Source organism: Cariama cristata, unplaced genomic scaffold (assembly GCF_000690535.1).
Source record: "Cariama cristata isolate BGI_N322 unplaced genomic scaffold, ASM69053v1 scaffold20082, whole genome shotgun sequence".
Lineage (NCBI taxonomy): Eukaryota > Metazoa > Chordata > Aves > Cariamiformes > Cariamidae > Cariama > Cariama cristata.
In genome coordinates this window covers 1,462-16,891 of record NW_009603462.1, presented here as the reverse complement: position 1 = coordinate 16,891, position 15,430 = coordinate 1,462, and the positions used below count along the sequence as shown (strand labels likewise).

The 15,430-nt window shown below is 41.2% G+C and overlaps 1 protein-coding gene across 1 annotated transcript; it reads right to left on the bottom strand.

The window, feature by feature from the left end:
* Window positions 1-2,188: 2,188 nt before the first annotated feature.
* LOC104157759 (nuclear receptor coactivator 2-like) lies at window positions 2,189-15,181 on the bottom strand (the record flags this gene model as incomplete). The annotated part of the gene is made up of 3 exons (XM_009695219.1): window positions 2,189-2,527; window positions 11,579-12,848; window positions 15,034-15,181. Coding segments are annotated over 3 exons (1,757 nt in total), but the record flags the coding sequence as incomplete, so codon positions are not given.
* Window positions 15,182-15,430: the final 249 nt, after the last annotated feature.

The window sequence follows — 15,430 nt, the reverse complement described above, 5'->3', positions numbered from 1 at the left end:
TTGGCCACCTGGGCACACTGCTGGCTTGTATTCAGCCTGTCCAATCACACCAACAAAATACATAGAGATAAATAATAATAAATATATAGAAATAAATTAACCATTTTTGTGTAATTATTTTTTGCAATACTTCCTGATAGCTTCCCCTAGGACAGTCTCTGATATAACGGCATCCTTAAAGCGACTTCTGCATTTTTATATTCACCACATTACAAAGAAGTTAAAGAACTTCTTTCTTATTTTAGATCAAAGTAGTGGTACTTTTGAATTTGAGAACTTAGATGAGGTTTATTAAGCTTGTTAAAAAGTACAGACTCATCTTATTACAAAGGTCTCCAGACTACAGGAACTCATTGTATTTATTTATTTTTTTAAAGTAAGTTCTCTGCCAGGTGAATTTCCTTATATGTATGTATAGGAAATACATCACATCAGTACACCTAATTCCTAACCATGAGATCAAAATTTTGTTCCTGACTGTCTGTTCAAACAAACAAACAAAACTTACTGATGAGACAAAAATGACATTCCCAAGCTTAGGGGCATCATAAATTCTAGGGATTGAAACAAAACCAAACTTCAGTGACAGTTTCAGAACAGTTTGCCCCAGAAGTTTGAAAAATCGCATAAATGAGTAAGATATTATATGGGTACCTTTGCCAGCACCCACTGAGCCTACAAAAAGGAAAGCTGGGAATGCAGCACAAAGTAACAACACAGGTGATGAGATGTGATGGTGCTCAGATCACATATTCTGCTCTTGGTGAAGATGGGACTGAAGGAAGCTCCCTGTCCCCCATACAACAAGCTCCAGCAATTTGGCAAATCTAGCAGCTTTCAAGTCTTTTTTTTTTTTTTAAACAGATAAAAATATTTTTGGTATTTTCATGTAAAACCTGTAAAATGAAAGCTGTTTATTTCTTCAGAAAAAAAAAATAAAAATTAAACCCCCCCAAACCTCTTTGGGAATTGTATGTGATTTGACATTCATCTTACATTGCTTTTCTGTGAGCCTACAAGAAACCACTCACTATTTCTGTGCATCTGTTTTCTGGACGCTCTTTTATCTGAAACAAGGCTGAAGTTCCCTAGAGGAATCGGGCACGAACACAAGACTGAGCTGGGGGAAAAAGTTTTAGGGTTTTAATTTAGATGGGAAACAGGATGCTACTTTTACAGAAGTGCTGCTAACCACCAAGATGCTCTCATTTACAACATACTGTTACTGTACTGCCAGTAGCTTTGAAAGCAGATTTAAAGCTAGGTCAGCTCTGGAAAGCCAAAAGGTTACAGTGGAAGGAACCAGCAGACCTTGCTTCAGAAAGAATCTGTTAAAGATTTCAGATACACAGGGATTTCCTTCTGACTTATGTGCTGCTGCTGTTAGTAACCCCCATACTTACTTAAAAAAGAGCACATTAAATCCAAGCATCTTTCTTTGAGCAACACTGATAACAACTGATAATCTAAGGACCTGTAGTGGTTTTAATAGGAATTTAAACATTAATACTTATTATTAGTAGTAATAGTAATATTTATTTAAACATTTCTAAGTAATAATTTGAGTTCATTTGAAAGTGGCATGGTGCTATTTTAATATCATCAGAATGGCTAAAAATATTATGTAAGCCCTATGTTTTCTAAAAAAACCCACCAGTGTACATTTAAGAAAGCAAATAGAGGCTGCCATCCTAGCCAAGAGGAGAAAAAAAAATGAAGCAGTGCCTTTTTATGCTATTTTCTTCAACATTCGTAGGTGACAGGACTCCTGTCTTGCTCATTTCCCATTATTCTATGGTGGTAGACAGATTTGTAAGTTAATTAATAAAGTTAAGGAACACTGTCAGCTGGAAGTGAGTCAATTAAAAGCCACAATTTCAAATTAAACTTGGACATTCCTCTTAATCATACATCTTTCTATTAATCTTGCGGTTTTAGAAGACGACTCTCTTTCACGCTTAGAGAAGCCCCTCTCATCCCTTTTACCGAAAGAGCTGCTGGAAAGGAGCGCTCTGCGTCATGACAAAACACACGCGCTCTCCAATAACCGCAGCAGGAGACCTTTCAGTTATTTTGAGGGTACTCCTCAAAACTCCTCAGAGCACCCAGACTTCCAGGGTGCTGGGTGAATTAGACATAACCTCCACACGTGTTTCGAAATGGGATGACCGCAGATGGCGCTATGTCATCATGCAAGACCACACCAGGACGAGGAGTTGCCCGGTTCCTCTCCCCGGCCAACCCAGGGGCACCACCACAACCGCCACTTTGGGGGTTCGCAAGCTTGGCGTATATGCGCACGGAAGGCGGACTCACTGCTCTGTGAAATCCTCATTGCTGGTTTCTGGGTGGCCACAGCCGCGCCGGGGCTGTTGTCACTGGTGAGCTGCATGAGGTCATTGATGATGGCTTGCTTGTCGACCGAGCCCGCTGGCGCGCCTGGGCGGCTATCTGGGAAAAGCTGCGGTAACTGGCTGTTCTGCAGGTCATCCAGAATCTCCTCCAAGTTATCCAACTCACTGCCTGGCTGCAATAAAAAAAACAAAACACAAACCCACAGTACACGTCGCTGCTCGCCTGCTGTTGGCATCCTGCTCGCGCCGAGCCCGGCAGCCCGCAACCGTCACGCCCGCACCGGCTTCGGATGCTTCCTGCGAGAAGCCCGATGCGGAGGAAGCTCACAAAGTTGTTCAAAGAGGACTGTGCAAGCTTCCCAGGGCTCGTCTGCCTTGCCTTTGGGGAGCCTGGGGTGGCAGTGGGACCCCTTCAAAACCCTGGCATCGGGATGTACGAATCCATACCATCTGTACCTCAGGCAAAGGCGAAATTCTCCCCGTGCACTCTGCGATCGGTGCAGATAGCAGGGATAATTTGGCAGGGGAAGAGATCCAACGGCGATGAAGATGGGGGTTGATGGAGGTATAACCAATATTCCTTTCAGCACAGTCATATTTCTAGTCTCTTTATGACTTGATTAAAAGCATATGACGGAAAAGTTGCTTCACGGCTAAAACAATTTCCCATACGGATTTTCTTTGTTACATTCAAAACCTTAACACCGAGTAACTCTATATAAGTTAACTGGCAAGAAATATACATTTCAATGAAGTTCTATAAATTAAAAACTGTCATCTAGTTACTAGATTCAGAAAATTATTTTGCTCACAACTTTCCAAATCACTGAAAATAACTTTTCTACAGTAAGAAAAAAAAAAAAAAAAGAGAAATCTAGTTACATTCAATTCAGTAGAAACTTATAATGAAATAAAGACGGGAAAAAATTAAGTTCACCCTATAGTAACATAAATACTGACCTCCATGTTTTTCTTAAAAATGTTGATTCTCACTTGTTTTTGTTTTGTCAGCTTCTCTGTCTATAAACCCTCAGAATTAAATCTTTTTCTGACTGAAATTTGGAAATTATTAAAAGTATATTCTCCAATCCTGAACATTCAAAGAGGGTAAAACACTTTTGGGTAATAATTACCAACAGGGAGTCCAAGTTGCACAGGAAACATTTCATGGCAGTATTTATAACAAAAACCGACTCAAATTCAGCGCCTTCATTAGGAAATGTGCAATGACAGAGGAGAGGCAGAGAGTGAGCAGCCAGCCGTGAAGGATGGGGAACCAAGAAATAACACCACAAACATGCACACAACTGAAATACAATTCTTCCTGGGTTTGTTGGTTTTGGTTTTTTTTTTTTTTTTGTCCTACCACGACATCATGAACTTGTTACTTACTGAGAGCAAGCTTACGCCGCAGATCACAGGATAACGCAGAAATAACTGAGATGGCTTTACGCTACCTACTGAGGCTCTCACAGCCCAGCTAGGAAACATTGCACATTAGCCTGGACTAAACTCCTGCTGCCACAGCTAACCCGCTCCTGGGAAACCCAGCTATTTTATTCAAAGGTAGCTAAGATGCTATGAAGTTACGTCTTTACGTACCTTTTTCGAATGACCGACTGCAGATAAACACGATATTACTCTTTATCCCTTCCACACCACCTCTTAGTCTTACAGATTAGAATACATGGTGCAAAAGAGGAAGGTGTTTACTCCGTTAAAAGGCAGCATGTGGGTGATCTGGAGGCTGGTGTTATTGGCAAAATGGTAGGAAATCACAGAATCACAGGACTGGAAGAAATTTAAAGCCTCAAGGCAAAATCAGTGTATGTTTACAGAAGTTCATATAGCTTCTTGTTAAAGACATCCAGTGACAGAAAACCCACAGCTTCCCAGAGGAATTGGTTTCAGCACTCTGCCATCCTCACTAGTCAAGTTTTTTTGCCTCAGAGGCACTGCAAAATCTGCCGCACTGAAATTTAGGCCCTTCCTTCCTGTCACGTTTTGAATCCAGGGAACAAACACTGCTCCCCTCTTTTTCTAACCTTTTCTGCCTTTGAGAACACGGGCCTTTTTAAGTTTTAAACTGAAGTTAATAAGCAATCTCAACTTGCTGAATTTTCTTCAGCATATAACCTGTTTTCTAGACCTCTCATTACTCTTGTTGCTCCTGAGGACTGTCTTTAATTGATCTGCACTTTTGCTGAAGTGCCATGTCCAGAACAGGACTTAAGATGAAGCCTTACAACTGCTGAATAAAGCAGAAAATTCACTCTACACATAGTACACTCTGATGGCACATTCCAGAAAAGCCTGCGATTTTTTTAATTACGTGACATTACTGACTTTTACTCATTTCGTGCTCACTATGATCCCTATACACAGCTCTGAAAAAGTCTTATCTAGCCAGTTGTCCTCTACTTTTTTTAAAAGAAAATAAAATCTGTGACATTATTCTTGACTAATTATAATAAATAGCATTTGTTCATCCTGAATGTTCTCCTAAGATTTTTCCTCCACATCTCCCGGTTGTAGCTGAATTTGAATTCTGTCCCCCAGTGTATTTGCAGACATTCAAGTATCACACGCAGCTTTACCAAGCATACGCTCTATTCTCCCATCAGGTCATTTAGGTTACCTAAAAGACTGAGCAGCTCTAGATGCCGCACAAGCTCCTGCAGCACCTTCATTTTGACAGCAAATCCTTCAATAACTACTTTGTGTGTAAGGATTTCCAAACAGCTTCCTATCTACTCACAGCAGTTTCATCTTGACCATGCATCACTCATCTGCGTACGAGAATGCCATGTGTATGAGGGTCAAAAAGCCTTACTCAAACCAAGACACACGGCATACGCTGCTTCTCTTACGCCAAAAAGCCCCCGCTACCCTCTTGCGGAAGGAAAACAGGTTGGTCCGACATTACCTGCTCTTGACAAATTTCCCTTCCAGGCCCTTATAAGCAGTTGGGTGGACACAGCACCCCAAGAGAAAAGGTAGAGCCAAGAGGAATCAAATGGGATGATACGAACCCTAAATCATTGTGCAGACAGGTGATAAGCAGATTCAAAAAGGTGCTCCGAGAGACAGTCGCGAGCGGTGTTTATAGAAGCCGCATTTTGAGCGCTGGAAGATCTGGTAGAAGGAGATGCAAGAGCCAGTAGAGGAGACTGATGTAGAGTATGATAAATTATAGGAGGATGATTCAGTACTCTTTGGGAGAATTAAGACATATGGCCTTCATTAAAAGTATTTGAGACAACAGCAAAGGGAAATTTTACATGTTGCAGGGTTTTTTTTTTTGTTTGGTTTTGTGCAGGACTTTGTGTCTTTTTTTCTCCCCCCCCCCCCCCCTTTTTTTTAACATTCTGGCTACTGCAATTCTTCGTTTAAACACTGGATGTAAAAGAAACAAAAAACTAAACCCAAAATAAAGCCAGAGAAGAACATATTGATCCAAATGTGTCAGAAAACTGCACTCCCTCAGATGCTTTTAATTCCTCTCAGGAAGTGGCAAAGAAAGGCCAAATACAACAGCTGTATTATAACACCAGAAATATATAACCTTCCCTTTCTTTGCTAAACATAATCAATATCAAATATTTCATCTTTGTTTTTTGACGAGGGTTCTCAACTGCTGCAAAAGCTCCAAGATAGATTTAGAATTGACACCAAGCTATGATGTTAGCCTAAGTCTTTCCAGACTCACCCTCAAATGGTACCAACATGCATAGAAACTAGCATTAAAATATTTACTTGGTTAGCTTCATGGGATTTTTCTTTTATTTATATTCTATATTTATTTTGTTAATGGTCTAAATTGAACCTTATGTAAATAGAAGGCACGCCCTAACTTCCCCATAAAACAATTATTTGTCACAAATTAAAAAAAAAAAAAGCCTGATTAAGTGCTAAGCATCACAAGAAAGTCCTCATGCACATTTTTTCACTATCTCTAAGCAATGCAATTACAACAATCTCCCTAGAACTTGGACACTAAGTGCCAGAGAACATAAAACAGATTATGCTTAGAAATATTTTTGCATTTGAAAAAGGACCTCCTTACAAAGTACTTATCACTGTCATGTAGAGAAAGGCAGATTAAAGTGTTAATTGCTTTAAGAATTTTTTCGGCTCTACTGAAAGGCAGTTACACCTCAACACGAAGTTTGGTTTACAAAAGTTGCTATGTCAAAGTCTAGCTTCCATGGATTGTAAAGGACTGGATAGATACTAAACCTTCCGGAGGTCTCTTTTCCACCACGGGCAATGCTCATGGCTTGCACCGCGACCCTGCTTTCCAGACTTCATACATGTGTACATTTCCTTTACGACCACGTATGACAGAGGCATCTGGGATTTTTTTCCTTCCGACGGGATGTCTTTTGGTGGGGACACAACTTGAAACTATACCTGCCTTATATAAACTCTAAATTAGCTCATTAGCTACTACTGTAGCATCGGCAAAGCATCTGACAATAAAAGGTACACAAAACCAAATCCCTGTTCCGCGCTGGTGATAATTAAAGGATTATAAAAAGAAGAAAGAAGTAAATCAAAAGTGGAATCAATATAGTCGTCTTCTCCCTGGTAACTGCAATAAACATACAATTGGATAGAAATCCTGTTATATTACCAGGCTAACCTGCTGCTCGCTTTTGGAAACAGAATTCTAACTGAAAGACATTCAGAAAAATGGAATCTTCATTCTAAGGTTTTGATAGAATTTCAAGAAGAAACCAATGTCCTTCATGAATTTAATGGATTCCAGACATCAAGAAATAGATTTTTGGAAGATGAATGGCACGTGTAAAGAAACTATGTTAATACTGGGAAGATACCAGTTTCCACATAAAGCAAGAGGACAGCAGAGTTGCTAAAGAGTCTGAGGAACACCAGAACAGTTTCTGACTTTTTGGACAAAAAGGAACACGCTTAAGATGATTTCTGGAACACCACTGGTGGAGACTGCGGCGTTGCAAAGTCCCTGTCAGACAAACAGGCTGTCTATATTGCCTACTGGCTAAAAAAGAGGACAGTACACTTATGGAGAGAAGGATTTTATTCCACACTACGCCAAGTGCTTTCTCAGAGAATAAGCTACTTCAAATTTCCACATCTTGCTTTCTTCATTTGTATTACGAATATAATAATCACATCCAATTTTACAGAAGAGTTTCGCAGTGCAAAACAATACAGCTAAACAAAACGTTTTGTTGGCAAGGCAATACCCGACATCGTTCAGCACATGACGTTTCTCTGCCGTCCACCCTACGCTTCCACTCTCCTTCCCCCCAGCCGTCAGCTGGTCCTCATCAGACTTGCCCATCTACGGACCACCACACAAGCTGCTCCCGACCAGCAGCAGCGTGGGCTGGCTGAAGCCAGAAGCACAACGAGGGGTTTTATCGAGGGGCAGCACCAGCAGCGATGCGCAGGGAAGGAAGGTGAGGGATGAAGTTCTACCACGCAGCCCCGCGGTGGGCCGGTGGGGAGAGTGGGAGAAGGCAGGCTCCCTGCTGAGGGACACCCTACATAAACCAGAGCCGTAGCAAATCAGGACTTGTGTTTCCACTGCCTTCCCTTTTTAATAGGGGAGAACGCTACGAGCACTCGTGGTGCTTGAGAGCAACAGTCCTACTACTGTTGGTGCTGTAGGAAAAGCTCCGCTGAGCCTCCCCAGCAGGTCTCTCTTTCATCCTCTCCCCCACAGCTCCCTTAACTGGAATCGCAATCAGCCTAACAGACCTCGATAACCATCATCCCACCAAGGAAGGGAAAAAGGTATGGCGGCGCTGGAAAGATTCTCTGCCATTTGAGAAAGGCTTCCTGTCAGTTGCCGCTCTCTGCAGAAGTGTATGTTTAAACACACTACCTAGAAGACTGCTATTTTTAGTCCAGTGGTGTACTTCAAAGCATTTCCTGCTCAGAAAGTCACACCAAAAGTAAAAGGAGAAAACATAATGGTCCTGCTGCCTCCCAACCCCCTGATCCCGCTTGCAGAGGCCATCCCACTGCCGCTCCACTGCAGTTTCCAGAGAAACTGCACACTCCGGCGACTAATTACTTAAAAAGACAACATTCCTCGGGGAGGAGAAGTTTTAAATAAACCTGCAAAATAGGTAACACAAGCACATGGCTAATTTTTACATACGGGAGGAAGAAGGGGGGGAGGGGGAGGATGCAGGAGGATGGAAGAATTTAGCACGAGAATCTGAGTTCTAGTCTTGTACTAAATAGTTCCAGCTTTGATCTAAATTTAGGCAATGAGCACTTCCTGTGGGAGACCATCTTCCAAAGCTGACGAGTTTTTGATGCTAAACATTTTCAGTGATTTTATAATTAGGGTAAAGTGGTTATTTGTTTAAAGGCCTGGCCTTCAGCTAGATAAACGCTTACATTATTTTATATTCCCCACCATTTCCTCTCCTACTTCACGTTGGACTTCTCCTGTTTATTCAGCTCCAGGTTTCACTGCATTTTAAGTAGGATTCAAAACTCTATTTACAACCAACAGGAGCAACAAAAGTCCTTCTGTCATTATCCAGCAGCCTTCTATCACAGCTGCGGGACTGCCTGCTCCTCACCCCGGTGCTGAGGAAGCCCAAGCACTTCAGTCTTGACCATTTTATCACGACTCTTGCACTGCTGCGTGGTTTTCTGAACAGCCCCAACTCCTGGACCTTCCTGTACCTCCGGGTTCCCTCTCTCCTGGGAGACTGGAGATTTGAAGATCTCCATCTCTGAATTTTAAGAAAAGGCAATACATCCATAGTTCATACTCCAACCCCCTCAAATCCCTCCCCTAAGCTCAGAAACACGAAGCCTAAAAATAAAAAAATGAATAGGCTATTCACTTTACAAAGTTCATCATACCGGGGACCTGATTTTCAAATGCCTGAGGTTGGCAATGCTTATAGACACTGAAGTCTCTTTCTTTAAAGGGTGAGACGCAACTTGCCTATCTTTAGTCATGAAAAAGCAAGGCAGCTAGGTTAAACTAGCCGTCTAGGCTATCACTAGTCAATGGGAACACCACTAGACAGCAGCTTATCTTCATTATTTTAGACACACAGTAGGATAAGATACAAAAAAATCCTGGAGTAATTTTCTATTTTTCCATCAACGATAAAAGGAGCTCGTAGGACTACCTTGGACTAGACAGCTAACTTCTAGAGAGGACAAAACCTGCTCTTTGCAAATGGGTTCACAAGCTAAGCCGTTTGTCTACTCCACCGAGATCATGAAAGAGGAAATTTTAATTCTTTTAGAAATTTAATTCTTGGGGAATAAACCGTCTGAAGGCCATGATTTTGATCTCCTTAGACAGTCATAATTTTTTGGGTCATTACCAAATTCTACATTCTTGTCCAGTGTCAAATACTGAGGACTGAAGGATCTCTGCCTTCAATCCAGCATTGACTTCAATGTGTAGGATCTGAACTAGGAACTGCAATCTATCAGATATTTTAAAAATAGTTTATTCTTGTCAGTTTAGCCATGAATTTCTTGATATCTGTGTTTTTCTAGCATTAAGTTCTCACAGAGAATCGAAGCCCTCCCTCTACAGGCACTACAAAATAGCAACTATATTCAGAACTAAACTAACATCCAGGCTTGAGGATAAATCCCTGTAGAAATCAGTGTAATTTGGCTCAGTTTCCCTCCAAAACACAGGAAGGATTGAAAAACCACAATTGCTCCTACATAATGGCAATAGCTGCCAAATTCTGTTGAAACAGAAGAAGTGAAGTAACCTTAGGAGATGCCTGGATAACTGAGATTTTAACAACGCTGCGTCCACACTGTAGTGGCATGTTTGGCCCCTACGTTTTGTGGTTATAATGACTTGAAAGAACTGTCTCCTGGTTAGAGACTGCCGGAAGGGCAAAGTAAAAAAAAAAATAAAAATCTAATGCTGTGACTTAGGGCTAAGAAAATGTTGTCTATCCCTCCTCAGCCTCAAAAATACAATATAGAAAAGATAAAAACATGATGTATTTATACACACACAATAATAAAAATACAACATATTCACAAAAATGAACAAGCTCAAACCCAGTACACACATTAAAAATACACACTATTTTGAAAGGGAAGGATATGGCTGTGAATGAGAGAGTCATAAAGGTTTGCACAGTGTGTGATCCGATCATGATTTACAAACTAAAGGCTTCATGCACAGGGCACTGCCTAGGGATTAACGACCACCTGAGAGAGCTGATAGTGTAGGACAAAGCTAAGGATCATTAACTCCAGCTAGTTATAAACTTCCCCAGAAAATGCCTTATACTAAAATTGATATTGTAATTACCCATTTTATAAATAAAATAAACAGTAATATTGAAGTAGCAAATTGCTTTTGCTGCATCCTTATTCCCTGCAAAGCTCTGAAAACTGGAGCATTCTGGGTGATGGGAACCTGGTGTTTTTTGAAAGTGAGTTCTGCATGAAAGCCAGCGAAGTACCGCTTTTTAGCACAGGTCCTAACAACATACAGTTTATTCGTATGTCGGGCAGCAGAGCAACAAGTAGTCTTGCCTAGAACGCAGATGAATTCTGAATGCAAAATTCAAGGCAGATAACCTTGCACAGGGAGACATGGTCTCTGCACTGAACAATTAACCATCCACAGGAACTTGGGGTTGAATATAAAAAAATTTTTAAGCAAAAAACCCCCCCCAAATAACAACCCTCCCCAACTGGCACAGAAACAAGGGAAGTCTCTTTGCCTTGATTATAATTTGCAGATCAAGTATAGCACAAAGATCAGTAACGCAAAGTTGATATCACTCCTTTCAAATAACTCCTGTCCTTGAGCATGAACCTGTTTCCCAGGGCAGAAGTCTAGTTGCTCTGCTGGGCTAGGTCAAGAGCTCATCAAGCCCACAGCAGTTCAACCACAGCCTATGGGAAAAGCTGTCAATAAGTTAGCATTAATCAACAGTTACAAGTATTTTCTCTTCCTCTGACTACCATCTGGGAAAGGTTCCCCAGAGTTCAGTCCCTGCGTTATCCATGTCCTCCCAGGCAGAGTCTGTTCTTTTAGACAGAGTAATGATCACAGCTTAGTAACGCCAACTGGAAAATTGAGCGAAGACTGGATTTCAAAAGACAGGTAACAGCCTCTTGGAAGTGGCAAGACATTACTCTTAGAGGAAATCAGATGGCAGGAACGCAGGCCCAGAACATCTCATTCACACATAATGAAAAGATTTGCTTACCTGTTCGTTAGGCTCAAAGCTTATCTCTTCTTTTTCTGTCCTCATAGCTATTAACTTTGTGCTACCGGAAGGGTCTGTCTTACTGTCCAACCGCTCCAGTTTTGGGGGTATGTCTGGTAAACCAATATCTTTAGTATCATCTTTATCTAGCAAGTAGCGAAGTAGTGCATTATTATTCTTCTTAGGACTCGCTGGCTCCTGTTTAACAGTCACCTCTGAACCAGGAGCTGTGCTACTGGACTCCTGGTTCAGTTCTTTGCCTGTGGCCTCTGCTGTGAGCTTGGCCAAATCTACAGGAGAACTACTGTCCTGCAATAGTCTGTGCAAAATTTTATGCTTCTCCTTGAGCGAGGTTCCGTGTGCCGAACCAGACCCAGGCAACCCTCCCGTGGAGTCCTTGCTAACGTCTCCCATGGTACTGGACAAAGGGGAAGGCTCCATCTGATCTGATTTGGTGGTCAGCAATTGTAAGAGCTTTGTCTGGCTTTTTCCGTCGTGCAGTTTATTCTGTCCATCAGGTCTCTCGCCACTGACAACTGGTGGCATGTTGCTATCGCTATTATCTTTCTGTTCTCCTGAATGGCAGCTGCTCTCTGCTTGTCCAGTTGTACCTTCTGATTGCTCCCCGTAGAGTCCAAAGCAGTCTTTAGAGTCCAGGCTTCCCATCTTGCTTAGCTGGGGAGGATTCATATTCACAGGGGAATTCTGTAGATTTCCCATTTTTAGGTCAGGTGAAGCCAACGACGATCCTAGAGAAACGCCGTGGCCCTCGCTGAGGGCCTGAAGTGCGTTCAGGGAACTGTTGGTGTAGTTATGGCTATTTCCTGTGCTGCTGCAGACTCCCACGGGCGAATGTAAGCTTCCCGCAGGGGAGAACTGACTGGGTGGGATGCGAGGGCTGCCTGCCACTCCAGGGCTCACACGATGCCTTGGGGAAAGCATAGAGTTTGGCTGCCCTGGGTTCATGCCGGGGCTGCTTTGTGAGGGGCTATTCATTTTTAGTGCATAGTTACTACCCTGAGGAGTGGACGCTTGTATGCTTGACACATGGTTCATTCCCCCTGAACCACCAAACCTGCCTGCTGGCATGCCCATTTGTTCCTTTGGGCCGTTTATGGCAAAATTTATATTGCTACTGATGGTCATATCCTGACCTGGGTTCCCACTGCACATGGCCTGATGGGCAGGGCTGCTGGAGCTAATTGGGTTCAATATCTTCCCCATTCCTTGTCCAGTCAAATCCTGATTCATTCCACAGACATTCTGCTCTCTATGTGGCAAGGGGAAGAAAAACAACCCATTAGCTAAAATGGCAGTGGCCAACTTGTAATTACATTACAGAAAAAGAAGCAAAACCCCAAACCTCGCTTTAAAATAACACAACGAACCTCCAATTAAAAACAAATCGACAATTTGACAAAAGTGATATGCAACTCTCAACATGGTTGCACATTAACAGTATGGTTTTTCAGTACCTCATTAACAAATCAGTGGAAGAGAGGAAAAACAAAATTATATCTCATTTAACCGACAGTCATTAGGAATGCAGACAGGTTACAATTTCAGCCTCTCTAATGTATATCTCTTCTCTACAATTTGGCAAGAGCTAACTTCTAGAACTGACAGAAATCTCATCTGAAACATATGACCCAAACAAATACATGTTCTACAAGACAGCTGCGGACAGCTGTTTGCTGGAGTTCTGAATTTCTATGAGTTAGTCCCACCGCAAGGTTGGAGTGGGCTACTTGCCCACCAAGTTCCTAGTGAAAAGAAAGTTGAAAAAGTCACATTTCTACACTGCCAGAGTATTTCGATACCGCTCCAACACAGCATGTGAGCCAAGAGAACTACTGGATACTGCTTCAGAATGGGAACAGTCTGTTAGCAATCCCGTCCTGCACAGGCATTTAGGAAAAAAGGAGAAGAAAGAAAAAAAAAAAATCACACATATAGGAGCTGAAATTCATATTTTAGAGATGTAGGCTGTAAGATGGAGGAAACAGAAGAGGGACAGACACACACATACAGAGAAAAAGCTCTTGTGAGAGCACCTGAAGATCACTCCTCTTTTCCTCGGTAGATTTTAATTAGTTTATGGGAGGATGCGATATACTTTCTGCTTCTGTCCTAAAACTTAAATCAAAAAAATCAGACATATTCCCAAATGCTAAAAGCTATAAAAGAGACAGAGTCAAGTTGATTAGGAAGAAAACAAAATGAGGTTCTGAGAAAAATCAAATCAACTCTGGACTTCCAATGCCAAATACTAATGGAACATTCCTAATACATACTCTCGATGAGACAAAAACCATTCCTACTTGCACAGGATAAGTGCAGATAAACCATCGCATTTTGCTAAAGCATGACAAGTGAAAGAACTGAAGCGCACAGAGTAGTGAAGTTTGTTACTCTGTATTTGTTCCCTTAGGTATAAAGGCAAAGGTGAACAACGTTAACTACAAAGAAAGAGGTGGATTTTTAAAACCTTATTACAAATACAATGGTACCAGTATTCTGCTAAGAAAATCAAGGACATTTGCAAGTACCATTTTTAACTTGGTGCTTTTTTAAAATTTAAAGTTTAGCACTTCATGAAAGACCAAGTATATTCAACAATCCAAAGAAAATAAATTTCAGACAGCTTTTGGTCAGGTCAATTTCCAAATCTACAACCTCTGTAAAACAGGTTCAGTTTTAATTACGTTTAGAGCTGTTTTCTTCCTCTCAAAAAAGTGATACTGTGGACACAGGGAAACAGCATTGTAATTATAATCAGCAAAAAAAACCTGAAACAAAATCTGACACAAATATACCAACACATGCAATGCCTTAATTCAAATTTTATGTTGAAGTTCTGAGGTCAATGATTACTTATCCTTGACTATAACATATTATTGCCTGTACCTTTTTGAAAAAAAACCAATAGTGTTGGCATTTCTCAGGACTGGACATGTGAAAGCCACTACTCCAAGCACCAGAAAAGACAAGGAATGAAGAGAGGCAAGGAGTTAAAATATGCAGTTTGTCCAAAATGCAGTTCTAATAATCATAATGTATTTTTTAAAGAAGACCCAGGCCCAACATATGACTGACTGTGAACTACAGGAATGTAATCCTTCAAAGTTTTCTAGATTTAATTACATTTGGAGAGCTTCTTGTGTCTACTCTGCAAAACACAGGAAATTAAAATACTGAAATTAAGAACATGAGTTTAAAGGAAATTTTGCATGTTTAATGGAAGATCTTGATGTGAAAAACCAGCATGCCATTTGTAAGTCCTGAAATAATCTTACAGTCCTTTCCTGCTGTAAGCATTCATGTCAAAAACTTACTTTGTTTTCATGCTATCAGTTCTAGGGCAACTGAACATCTATCAGCCTTAAACAATCTATTTGCTTTGGCAACTTTGTACTTTCCCTCTCTCTCTCTCATAACAAACTGTTCAGGATTACCTGTGAAGCATATGCAAGGAGATTACAAGCTGAGGTTCACTAGTTGTCTGAGAACGGATGAGCTTGCTCTTCGTTTGGGCAGAAACGATAGTGCCGTCAGACAAGGAAAACCGATAAACGGGACTAAATGCTAGTCCCTGCCTCAGCACTGCAAGCAAGCAAAGTAACAGAATTAAATTAATGAGACATTATAGTACAGGTAGCATAGCTGCTCAACATCTGATGTTCTAAATCCATCAGCACTGATACCACAGACACCACGTTAATTAAACAAAAAACAAAACCAAAAAAAAACCGGAAGAAAAATTTTGAAAATGAATAGATGGGACGTCTATAAAATACAGGATCCCACATACTGCAGGGTGATCAAAAGAAAACCTATAAGCAATAACAAGAC